The 12,865-nt window shown below is 39.2% G+C and overlaps 1 protein-coding gene across 1 annotated transcript in view; it reads right to left on the reverse strand.

Moving 5' to 3' along the window:
- Positions 1 to 437: 437 nt before the first annotated feature.
- Positions 438 to 12,865, reverse strand: part of LOC119426901 (transmembrane protein 138-like) — a 27,507-nt gene continuing 15,079 nt past the window's right edge. The window contains exons 2-5 of the mRNA XM_037694494.1: positions 8,900 to 9,069; positions 8,559 to 8,730; positions 4,214 to 4,289; positions 438 to 601 (exon numbers count right to left, since the gene is read on the reverse strand). Of these exons, the coding sequence (XP_037550422.1) occupies positions 489 to 601; positions 4,214 to 4,289; positions 8,559 to 8,730; positions 8,900 to 9,069 (531 nt within the window). The 3' untranslated portion in view covers positions 438 to 488. The remainder of the gene's footprint in view (positions 602 to 4,213; positions 4,290 to 8,558; positions 8,731 to 8,899; positions 9,070 to 12,865) is intronic.

A 12,865-nucleotide genomic window follows, 5' to 3' on the forward strand; every position in this document is an offset into this window, starting at 1 on the left:
AGTTTGCTAATGTTCGTGACTGGAAACCAGTAACAGTAAGTTTTATTTTATGTCTTCTGAATGAGTCTGTAATGCATTTTAATCTTTTTATTTTGTGGTCAAAATGCTTTTCCCAGTTTTTATTTCACTTTTACAATTTCAAAGTAAATGAATAAAATGAAAAAGCTAACTTTATGGGACATGTTGACTGGGTTTTATGAAACATCTTCCAAAGTTTTGGCACAGTCCTTCAGGAGAAAAAATGGGATTTGGATTTTACTTCATAGGATAAGTAGATTAAAGAGGTACTTTTCTTTTTCTTTTTTCCATTTGGAAATAAATGTTTCCAAATGAAGACAACATCACAGTTTTAAACATCATCAAAACAGTTGCTGTTCACGGTAAAAAACGTTGAACTAAAACAGCTGGAGTACATTTATGGGTAATTTTACGGGGCTGTTAGTTTTTTATTCTGGCTTTGTGGTATTTTGTACTCAGGCGCAGCGAGATCACTGTCTGACCAGAGCAAAAACTTCTCGCAGCCACGGTGAATCCTCATAGAGACGAGGGTCACCCAGATACTCTGAGGTCCTCTTGTAGAAGTAGTAGTACAAAACAGAAGCTAGAAAAAAAAAGAAAAGAAAGGAGAGCTGCTTTAGGGAGGGTTATATTCATACTGGAGGGCTAAAATATGGCATCTCCCATTAGGATTTCCATCCATCAGTGGCTCTCACTCTTATGTACAAAGGTGTCTGAGCTTTTCCCTGACAGATGTGGTGTTGGTAAACAGTTTGTAGCACCGCCTCTTGTGTGGTGAATTAACATAATGAGGGCTTCTTCAGACTTTGTAAACTATACAGACTGTAGAATTAGAGTTAAAAAATAATAGTAAAAACTAAATCAAATCATAAAACTCAGCCTAATAAAGTCTGAAGTGTCATGGGGGAGGGGGAATAAAGAATTTTGCATCTATTCCCACACTGATGTCTAGACAGATTTCAAGTAAGAGACAAAACAAAGGGAGAAATTAGAGATGGGTTCTCAGAAAGGATTACCTGCTGAAACCACCGCCCAAAGATAAATCCCTTCATCCACTAATGAGCTTATTATACCAGTATGAAATCACAACCACATGGGGGGAGGGGGGTTATTTCACAGTCTGGAGCAGAGAAAGGACTCACAACAATCAAAGCTTTCATTCTTTGCTCAGTGATCTTCTGTAAAGTTTAAAAGCTACTATAATATTTTGCTAAATCTGTCAGTACATGCACTTTGTCAGTATTAAAAAGAGGTAAAGCAAAATTTAACAGTAGGCAAACTGCTTCTGTTGTTTATTTTGACATTCAAATGAGAATAATTATTTAAAGTTCATGCTCAATAATCCCGGTAAAAAAAATCCAACAAACTTCAGTCAGGTCCTCTAGATGGTTTATTTTTGTTGTTGTTGTTGAGACGTTTTGTCCTTCATCCAAAGGACTTCATCAGTCCGAGGAGCCACAACAAACTCAGTCCCACAAGCAACACATTCACGTAGTGGGACAGTCAGTTTGCCGGTGATTAAATGGTTTCTGGGGCCCGCCTTCTCCCCCATCAACTCCTCTGAGGCAGCTATAGTCAAAGTGGTTCAAAACATCAAAGTTCATGCTCAGTAATCCAGGTAAAAAACAAAATGTCTCGTCAAAAAGAAGAAACCAGCTGAGATGATGTAGGGGCAGGGCAGCCGACTGAGGTCCCAAAGGTTCTTGGTTTGATCCCCGGTCATTGCACATCTCGTGGTGTCTCTGAGCAGGACACCCTATCCCCAGTATTAGTTGCCAAGTCCGCTTATTATAAGTGACTTTTTTCTTTTTTTTTTTTTTTTTTCTCAAGTCGCTTGTAAATCTTGTGAGTCGTGGGTTGTGGTTTTTGGGGCTTGTTTTGAACATGAAGTTGCTTATTTGGGCTTGACTTTCTTTCCGAGTGAAACTAGTTGATTATCTCCCAGCTCCGCGCAATAAAGCAAAAGATGAGTGGTAGTAGGTAGTTTGTCCCTTCCATGCCCCCGTTTCCTGTTTATCACTCCCGCCCAAGTTGGCGAGGGCGACAAGCACACACATAGACATATACAAATAGGTATGTGGGCGCATGCCCCAAATACTCATACTGTGGCTGACCACTAGGGGGCTTCACTCACACGCAGATATCAGGATGTTTTGGTTTTAAAAATATGTAGGAAAAAAATACATATGCAAAATGTATTTTTTATCAGAGCTTAAAAGTATGTTATTCAAAGTGTTTATCATAATTTTGCTGTTGTTTATGTGTAATGCCATAAAAAATGTATGTTTATACTGTTTAAAAATGGCCTGTTTTACATAATGTGGTGGGTTGCCAGTTGGGCTTGTTTTGGGCTAGTTTTCATAGAGCTGGTTGCTTGTTTCTATCGTGAGATCTGGCAACACTGATCCCCAGTTGCTCCCCGGGTGCTTTCCGTAGCTGCCCACTGCTCCACCTGGTGATGGATGGGTCAAATGCAGAGAGCTAATTTCAACATTGTATGGGAACGTACAGTGATGACAATACATACACAATATTATGACCTGACTGAACTTTGTTGGAGCATCACTGTACTGTGAAGAAGCTCCATTTCTTGTAAAATGGTCCTAAGAAGAGAAAGTCTCCTGTGTGTTGCATCTTTGTTTACAGGTGAAAGAAAAAGCTAAAATGCAGTTGTTTTTATTTTTCAACGAGCAGGTCACCTGTCTTTCACAGACCCTGTTCAGACCTTGCATTAACATCTATCTTTGATGTTTTAGTTGCAGGTGGACAGCCCCAATTTAAAGCGTTCACACCTGGCAGTGAATTCTGTTCCCCAAAACATATTTTCAATTAAATTTCAGTTATCTGCTCTGGATGCAGATACATGCTGCCATGCTGCACAGCGAGCTGTCCCCTGAGCAACCAACGGTGTGGCAACAGGTCTGCTGCTGTTTCTATAAAAATTAGAATAAATTCAAAAATCACATTATTTTGACATGAAAACAATTCAGGTCCATTTGAGTTGGATTTTTAAAATTATCTCTTGATGAGCTTACTAATGTAAAATATATACTGTTGGGTTTTTTTATATATTTGCTCTCTTGTGCAGGTGCTGTCACAGTGAACGAATGGGCACTAAATATTTAACATTGTTTTACATCTGATGCTCTTCCTGACACAACCCGAGTTTGAACCTGCAACCTCAGGATACCAATTCTGCAGCGCTGACCACCGAGCTACCGTGGCCTTTTCTCCAGATGCAAAATGGTAGGAATATACACTGATCGATAATTTCACAGAGCGAAGAACAATTTTAACTTGTAAAAGAAACACACAGTGTACTGACATGTAACGTCAGTGTTGGGTTTAAACAACTTTTTTCTTTGTGAGAAGGTTGCCAGATCGAATCCCGGCCTGGGACCTTTCTGTGTGGAGTTTGCATGTTTGCTTCATGCATGCGTGGTTTTTCTCCAATTTCCTCCCATAGACCAAAAACATGCATGTTAGGCTGATTGGTAACTCTAAATTGTCCCTAAAGGTGTGAGTGAGAGAGTGAATGTTTGCTTCGTTTGTCTCTGTGTGTCCCTGTGATGGACTGGAGACCTGTCCAGGGTGTCCCCCGCCTCTCACAAAGTGATAGCTGGAATATGAGCACCAGTGACCAGAACTGGAAAGGAAGAAGCGGATAAAGATGATGGATGGATATTTTGATAGTGTTTTGCTTTTTAATTAGCACAGTATGTTTGTATTGCGGTATAGTTGCATGTTTGTACCAAGGGAGAGGCGGACTGTGCTCCAGTAAATATCTGTCTCTCTATCCTCAGGACTAATATTAACACTGTGTGAATGGGTTCATAGTTCTCTTTGAACTGAAGGTTTATCACATATAAACTGTACACTTAACTAATTTGTTCCATTTGCTCGTAAAATCATTCAAAACTGCTGTGATTAAGACCGATCTAATATATTTAAAATAGTTGGCAGGTCATGTGGACGGATTTTTCTTGGAACGTTTCAACCAAGAAAAATCCGTCCAGATGACCCGACGTAACTTTTTTGGATTTTTTTTTTTACCTGGATGATTGAGCGTGCATCAGGACGATCAAATATATTGTAACTCCAATTTTCTGGCACAAGACAGGTGTGTTTTTATTTCTTCCAAAGTGAAAGCAGATACATCTGGTTGTCAAAAGGATAAATAAAAATGTCATCTCACCTGATCTTTGGAACATGAACAGCACTTGAAGGCCGTCCGTCCAAACAAATCTGTTGGCGTTTAACCAGCGCAGATTCTTACAAGAATGTGAAGAAAAACACAATAAACAGTTTTTAACTACATAAACACATTCATGCATATGGAAAAAATAAATATTAACAGACTGATAGAAATGTGAGCAAGGCAGAACTAATTGCAATGAAATTGAGATTTTTCCATTTTTCTTAAAGGGATTCATGATTAGTTGTAACAACAGACTTTATTTGAGATTTTTTTTTTAAAGTAAAAACAATAAAGTAAAAATATATTGTAGGCCATTTAGTTTTTATAAAATTGAATAAAATATTGTCACACGGACGTCACAGTGTTGTTTGCGCTGCAATGCATTCTGGATACATGATGTATTCTAGGTCCTGTAGTGCTAGCTCCATCCAGCCAAAACAGCTGAGTAACGTTACTCCTTTTCAGTTTGAACCGGAGCGCGTTGAAATTGATGTTAATGTAGAACTCACAAGGGGTAATGAAGATGAGGTTAATCATCTTGATTTTCCAGTGGCATGTCTGCATAAATGTGGTCCATTGTTATTGGATAAAATACATCTTCTGGCCACTGTACGGCTGCATCTGATGTGCTGACAACAATTTGTGTTTCAGCATTTTTAGTTGAAGACAACTGTAATAAAGATTGTTGTATTATTAATATACATACAACATTGCTATCTTAAAATTGTGAAATAATATTAACAATAATAATAAATTAAACATGAAGCTGAAGTATGCTTCCGATTTTGGAAATGGCTAAAGAGTGATTCCACCTAATTTTTCACTCCCATGAGCGTCTTTAATCTGTTCTAGTCTAAAGACTAAAATACTAAATTATTCTACACCCATAGCAGAATAATTAAAACCTCCTTTGTGATTTGTCCAACCTTTATCTGATTTTTGAAACTTCAGTAAAGGGCGATTTTAACATTTCCTTGAATAATTTGAGCAGAATTAAAAGTCAAAATGGGCAAGTGTGTGTTTGTGTGTGGGTTAGGGGACTCCACAATAAAGCAAGTCTCAGTTAAAAACAATTATAAATGCAAAACTTCAAATTTGTAAACATTATTGAACAGCTTTTTTATTCTAGATATTTGAACATCTATTTCTGCTCTTAGTTGCATGAGAATCTCCTCTCTTTCACTGCAACAAAAGGCATTTTGAATCATTTGAAATATTTTCTTCTTTTTTTTTTATACATTATTATTTTGATCACTTAAACTAGAACATATTAAAGACACTTAAGGTAGTGGAAAAATTAGCTGGAATCGCCCTTTAGCCATTTCCAAAATCGGAAGCAAACATCAGCTTCATAAATTAAATGATGGATGAACATGTACCGCTGGTCGGACTGTGTGATTCGGTGAGTAGATGGCATGCTCTGTGTCTAGTGTCAGGTCCAGTAGCATCTGTATAGGGTCTGGTCTTTGGTCTGGTGTCGGATCCGTGATCTTATATTTGGTACCAGCGACAGTGTGAATAGCCAGAGCTTCCAGCGTTGCCTGTCTCTGATTCTTTTTCATTCAACCTTTACAGATAAGTCACATTGAGCCTAGAAGACTAATTTACAAGTGAGATCTGTTTAGCCAGACAAAAAGTAGTGAAACTGGACACTTATAGGAATTGGAGGCAAAAAAAATCCTATCAGACTCTTTCTTCTTGGCTGAGAAGAAAAACTCTAATATTAAAAAACACCTCACACAAACAAGCACATAGTGATATAAACATTCTGCAGAGGGGGGAGATGACGAGAGCAGTGAGCAATGTCCATGGACGCTCTTGAGGGCACTGTAAGAGTTCTGATAAGGATGGAATAATCAGCCAGTTTCCTCCAGTGAGATCTGATGGAACGTAAATTCCCGAGATCTGATCCATTTTACCCAAAGCATTTGAGTGTGGGTACTCGAGGCATGAAACAAGCCATCATATTTCTCAGAACACACCATTGGTTGGTTCTCTAACTATCTTTCAGACCGGAGGCAATGTGTTCAACATAATGGTACTTCCTCCAGTTATTTAACAGTCAACAATGGTGTACCACAAGGCTCAGTCTTAGGACCCACCCTCTTTACAATCTACATACATAATGTAGGTAAAAACATCCCTAATGCATCCATACATTTCTATGCTGATGACACAGTTGTTTATTGTCCAGCTAAAACTGTTGCTAAGGCTTTCCAGCTTTTGAATTCTGCATTCAACAACATCCAGACAGATTTGTTCCGCCTCAAACTTGTCCTAAATGCCGACAAAACCAAAGGGATGCTTTTTTTCAAATAGGAAGTTGGTCCCAGCAGTTCTTCCTCCAATTTTATCCTCAAATGGTGTCCCCATTGAGTTTGTTGATTCCTATAAATATTTGGGTATCTTGGTCGACTCACATCTCTCTTTTAAGCTCCATGTGGAAAACTTGGTAAAGAAACTGAAAGTTAAACTGGGTTTCTTTTTCAGAAGCAGATCCTGTCTAACCCTAAATGCTAGAAAACACCTTGTATCTGTGACTTTCCTTCCCTCCATTGATTATGGTGACATTATTTACATGAATGCTCCTACAAGAACCCTGCAGATGTTGGATGCTGTCTATCATGGTGCACTAAGATTCATAACTGGCTGTGATTATCGTACCCACCACTGCTCCCTGTATTCACTGGTTAACTGGACATCATTAACTTCACGCAGACTCTCTCACTGGTACATTTTCATCTTTAAATCGCTTCTTGGTCTGCTGCCTTCATACATCTCCTCCTACATGTCTCTGCGTGAGTGCAGCTACGGAGTGCGCTCTCAGGACATTATTACCTGCAGTGTTCCCTCAATGAGGACTGAACTTGGCAAAAGGGCCTTCTCCTACTCCGCTCCTGTTTCCTGGAATATCTTACAAAAAGATTTGAAGCTCTTGACCTTGACCTCTCTAAGTGGCTTTAAGAATCTGTTGGACTCATGGCAGGGACCAATGCAGACATGTTCCTGTTTTTAGTTTTCTACATTTGCCTTAGAATCTAGCTGGGTTTTTTTTTGTTTTTTTGTTACCTTTTCCTTTTAGCCATCCTATTTGTAAAAAAAAAAAAAAAAAACTGCAGTATGACTTTTTATAACTGTTTATTGTTGTCGCTGTTGTCCATTGTTGTCATCTTTCTTTGTTTAAATCAGGTCTCTCTTGTAAATGAGTCCTCGAGGCTCAATGGGATTTACCTGTCTAAATAAAGGTTGATTGATTGATAAAGGCAAGCAGCGTGATCGGGTCCCATTTTGCTGCCGACGACTTCCTTGATTGTAGATAAAACCAGCAACCAGCTGAATCCAAAAAGCAGGAACCAGTTATCGTAAATCCAATTAAATATGTGTCCTTAAAATCCACAAATGGCAGCAGAGATAGACATCATCAAGTCTTCAAGTCGATGAGATAGAGCTGCGTGTGTGCCAAAAGGGCAGTCGGCTCGCCTAAAGCCTGTCTTCTCTTCAAAGAAATTTTATCAATTGATCAAGTCCATAATTATGGTTCAGAAGATATGCAAGAGAGGCTCAGAAGCAGTTTCACAGAGAGAGCAGCAAAGCAAAGCGGAGAGGGAGGGGAAAAGCATCCGACCTCGGCAAGAGCAGCATCTTTCACTTGCTAGCCGGCGGCAGGGTTTAGGTGCTTTGTGGTTAAAAATTGTCGACACGGCGTTTGATTTTAGCTTTCCCAGGTAACGACCACTTAGCTCTTTCAAAGTCTTCTGGAGACAAGAGCTGAGAGCACAAATGTGGGTCCTTCAGAAGTTTAATTCTTTTGACAGCTTTTTCCCAATGCGCTCAAAAAAAAAATTTCATGTGGGAAGCGGTGCACACTCACCTCACTATTTCTGCCTTTTTCTGTTTTGAAATTACAGCCAACAGCGACACAGTGTGGCATTATCTAAATTTACAAACGCAATATCATAAAAACAACTCGGGTAATGTTAGCCTTCCTGTGTTTATTCTGTAGATTCCAATACAGAATGGACCTAACCATGTCATCAACCCAGCATGCATTGCACAGGTGAAAAAATGGCGACCTCCATGGGTGAAAAATATAACAAAATATGTAAAGTTTTTGAAGTAATTATGAGCTTTTACATATCAAACAGCATTTTTTAAGTTAATAGGAAAAATACAACATATTTAGTCCAACATGTTCAACTAATGGATCCCTTTAATACAAAGTTTAAATAGGTTTCTTCTAGACAGAATAAATGAACAATATTCACTCAGAAGTTTTAAAATGCAGAACTTTAACATTTTTATACAAATATGCTGAAGGGAAGGGGGAAAGGCTTGTATTTACCACAAGCCAGCAGTGGAGGATGATACTGAAGGTCAGGTAGAGAGCAGAAAGCATCAGCAGGGCTCTAAACCGCTCCAGCAAAATGGCCACCAGGCCAACCTGAAACACGTAGGTGTTGAACAGCATCAGCAGGACGATGATCAGGTTGAACAAGATGCAAATGTCCTGGATGCTGGTGAAGAGACAAGTACGAGCAGCAGAAGTGAACATTTTATAAACAGCAAGTTAACATTTGATGTTTAATTCATGTCGGCCTCATGCTATTTTTAACTCGGCAGTGTTTCACCCTCGAGCTGAAGCAGACTTTAAAATGCCAAGACGGTGAGAAAAGTTTGACTCACATGAAAAGTACCAACTGCACAGCCGGTTCAGTCCTCAGCAGCTCGCTAAAGGAGTTGACAAACAGGTCAAAGGTGAGCAGGCTGAGCTGAATCAGTATCACAAGGGAGTAGTTGCTGGTGTGGAGCTTCTCCCGCCCGAAGGCCGGGTGCCCCGGTGCATTGTGGTTCCACTGTGGATCCAAGGTTGCGCTACGCCCTCAATCACACCACAGAGAAACATTCACCTGTGTGCAACAGGTTTAACCATTTAATGTCTTGGTGACGGTTCAAAGACAGGTGAATTGGGTCAGATACATGTTCAAATAAACAGGTTTATTTAGTCAAAACTAAAATCCTCTTCAGCTGTGAGTCAGAGCCTGATTTAGAGATGAGCTGCCTGGAAGTTGGAGGAGTCAACATGCTGCTGTTGGTCTTTATAGTTCCTTCAGAAACACAGAGCAGTCCGTGGAGGTTCATTTCAAAACTGGTGACACACTGCAGATCTGGTAGATTCAGGATAGATCCTGTGTAAAAACGAAAGAGACCCATTAGTGTTCTGCTGCAACAGATCACTCTGAAAAGGTCTGATCACTGTGTCGAGCAGCTCCTATTCTGTTATATATTAGGGTTTAACTTGGGTTTATAGACTTTGGACAGTTCACACAAAGATATTTATACATCCCTACCTGTTCTATAGAATAAATAAATATATATATTTATAGATTAAAGAGACAGACCATGCACAACTCATTTAATAACCCTTTTAACCCATACATTTAACTGGTGATATGTGACTTAACTGTGCTGCTGATCTCATGCTGCTGATTTCATGCTGCTGTGTTCATTCATACCCATCTACTCACTACAGACTCATGTTTCAGTTGTTGTTTAATATATCGTTTTGTTTTACATTATTAGTGTTTAGTGTATATCTTAGATCTTTTAGTGTATTGTTTAGCATATATCTTAGTGTATTTCTTAGATCCTTATATACTGTTTATTTTTATACTTTATATTTTTATTATTTTTGGGTGTAACTGGGACGCTGAGAACACAATTTCTTTCCACTTCCTGTACCACATGTGATGCAAATGACAATAAATGAAGTTGAACTTGAACCTCAATTAAACCATGTTGACACATTGAGTAAAATGTAAATAAATATTGAATGTAATCATTTGCAAATCTCATAAACCCATATTGTATTCACAAAGGAACATAGCAAACATGTCAAAAGTTTTCACTTTAAAAAAATGTACCTTTTATGGAAAAAATAAGCAATTTTAAATTTCATGACAACAGCCCATCTAAACAAAATGGGACGGGGGCCAACTTGGACCCTAGGGCTCAGGCATGGTGGCTGTCTCCATGATTCTCCACCTGCCTGCACAGACCAAACTCTACGGACTTGTTCGGCTCCACTGGGAAAACCTTGAATGTTCTCTGTCTGCTGGACCTGGTTCTAGAGGGCAGTCTATGAGGACAGCTGCTGCTGTACTGTCAAGCTGCTAGCAGGACCTGCTAACAAGACCACGCCGCTAACAGAACAGAACCATGCTGCTGAAAGAACATCTCTGTAGATGTATTTCTTTTTAGTTTATGGCGCCTTGTTTTTTGTAGTTTTGCTGCATGATTTGGTATTTCTTGTTGTTGTTTCATTTTTTGGTGAGTCGAGACAGTTCTTCTCATCCTCAGCGTTTCATTGCATTGTTGACCTTGTGTTGATTTTTGCATATGACAAATAAACCAAACCTGAAAAGACTGTAAAAAAAAGTGGAACAAAAGGAAACAGCTGGAGGAGCGTTTTGCAACTTATTTGGTTGTCAACAGATAAAAAGCATTTTAGAGACTGATGTAATCAGAAGTTTATGATGGGATGGGTTCATTAAACTGAAAAAGATTGTCTAAAAGTGTTATAAATGTTTTGGAATAATGATCCATCCATCCATCCATTATCTTTTACCCACTTCTTCCATTTTGGGTCACGGGGGTCTCAGGTGCCCATGTCCAGCAATCACTGTGCGAGGGGCGGGGTACACTCTGTACGGGTCGCAAGTCCATCACAGGGACACATAGAGACAAACAACCATTCACTCTCTCACACCAATGGACAATTTAGAGTTACCAATCAGCCTAACATACATGTTTTTGGTCTGTGAGAGGAAACCGGGGTAACTGGAGAAAACCCACGCATACACGGAGAGAACATGCAAACTCCACCCAGAAAGGCCCCTGGACCGGGATTTGAACCAAGGACTTGCTTGCTGAGAGGCAGCAGCTCTACCAGTTGCACCACCGTGCTGCCCATTAAAGTATTTCAAGAATCTGAAAAAATATAAAGACCACAAATCAGACAAATCAATCTTTTAAGTTCTTTTTGGAAACCAAAAACACACCATCCTCCATACTAAAAAGAAGAGAAGACATCTGGCCTGTTATCAATTCCTCCCTCTCTGATGGTATGGGGGAGCATTAGTGCTACTGACATGGGCAGGTTACATTTTGGAAAAGCACCACCATGTCTTTTTCAGGGACAGCATTATTTCAGCAAAACAAACCACATCCAGCATCTATTACAGCAACATGTAGCAGAAGAGTCCAGGTGCTGAACTGGTCTGTCTGCAGTCCAAACCTATGACTGTTTAAAAACATTTCTCCTTTTTTTTCTTGGATAAAATATTCAATTTAATATTTATTTAAATGTTTTCTTTTCTGTGTTCCGTTGTGAATTAAATATGGGTTTATGTGATTTGCACATCATTGCATTTCATTATTTACATTTTACACAATGTCCCAACGGGCAGCACGGTGGCGCAACTGGTAGAGCTGCTGCCTCTCAGCGAGCAGGTCCCTGGTTCAAATCCCGGTCCAGGGGCCTTTCTGGGTGGAGTTTGCATGTTCTCTCCGTGCATGCGTGGGTTTTCTCCGGGTGCTCCGGTTTCCTCCCACAGACCAAAAACATGCATGTTAGACTGATTGGTAACTCTAAATTGTCCCTAGGTGTGATTGAGAGAGTGAATGGTTGTTTGTCTCGTTTGTCTCTATGTGTCCCTGTGATAGACTTGTGACCCGTCCAGGGTGTACCCCGCCCCTCGCACAGTGATTGCTGGACATGGGCACTGGCGACCCCCGTGACCCAAAATGGAATAAACGGGTAAAGATAATGGATGGATGGATGGATGGATGGATGGATGGATGGATGGATGGATGGATGGATGGATGGACAATGTCCCAACTTTGTTCAAGTCAAAAGTTGTATCTTTTGTGTACCGGTATTTAAACATAAGGAATAAGATAATACTTTATAGGCACTCCAGTTGGGGAAAAATCAAATGCTACAGTAGCAACAAGATATCACAGATAAAAAAAAAAAAGACAGAAAAAAACTCAATAAACATCAAGGGAGACAAAAATCAGTTCCTCTCTGAAAGCAACAAAAATATACTTAGAATTTAAAACCTGCAACACTGGATTATAATCTAGTCACCACAAGTTACTGAACACCAAGGTGCTTTATATCAAATCATCTTTTCCATCAAACAACTTTTAAAATGAGCATCCCTTTTTGATGATAAATACCTTAAATATCTTGATGTATTTTTTTCAAATAGCCTCCATTCTTAAAAATATAAACAGTTTTAAACTGAGTGAAGAGGCAGAAGTGGGCAACAATTTTTTTTTCCAAAGGGCCACATCAAGACATTTAAAGAAATCAAAGGGCCGCATAGAAAATTGGAAAATAAATTGTCTTTATGACAGATAATCTAGAAGACCTGTGTCTTATTGTAGCATAGTTAGCATGCTTTATAAAACAAGTCTTTCCAAAATCTTTCATAATAAGTCATAATCTGTAAACTGGCTTTTGTGAAAATACATTTACATGTTCGCGTAACATGTTATACATGTTAGCTGAACTATGCTAAACAAACTTTTATATTTGTGTTTCAAGTCTTTAAAGGCCAGTCTAGTTCTGGAAACACAATGACT

This window comes from Nematolebias whitei, chromosome 2, assembly GCF_014905685.2.
Source record: "Nematolebias whitei isolate Nwh7 chromosome 2, NemWhi1, whole genome shotgun sequence".
Taxonomy (NCBI): domain Eukaryota; kingdom Metazoa; phylum Chordata; class Actinopteri; order Cyprinodontiformes; family Rivulidae; genus Nematolebias; species Nematolebias whitei.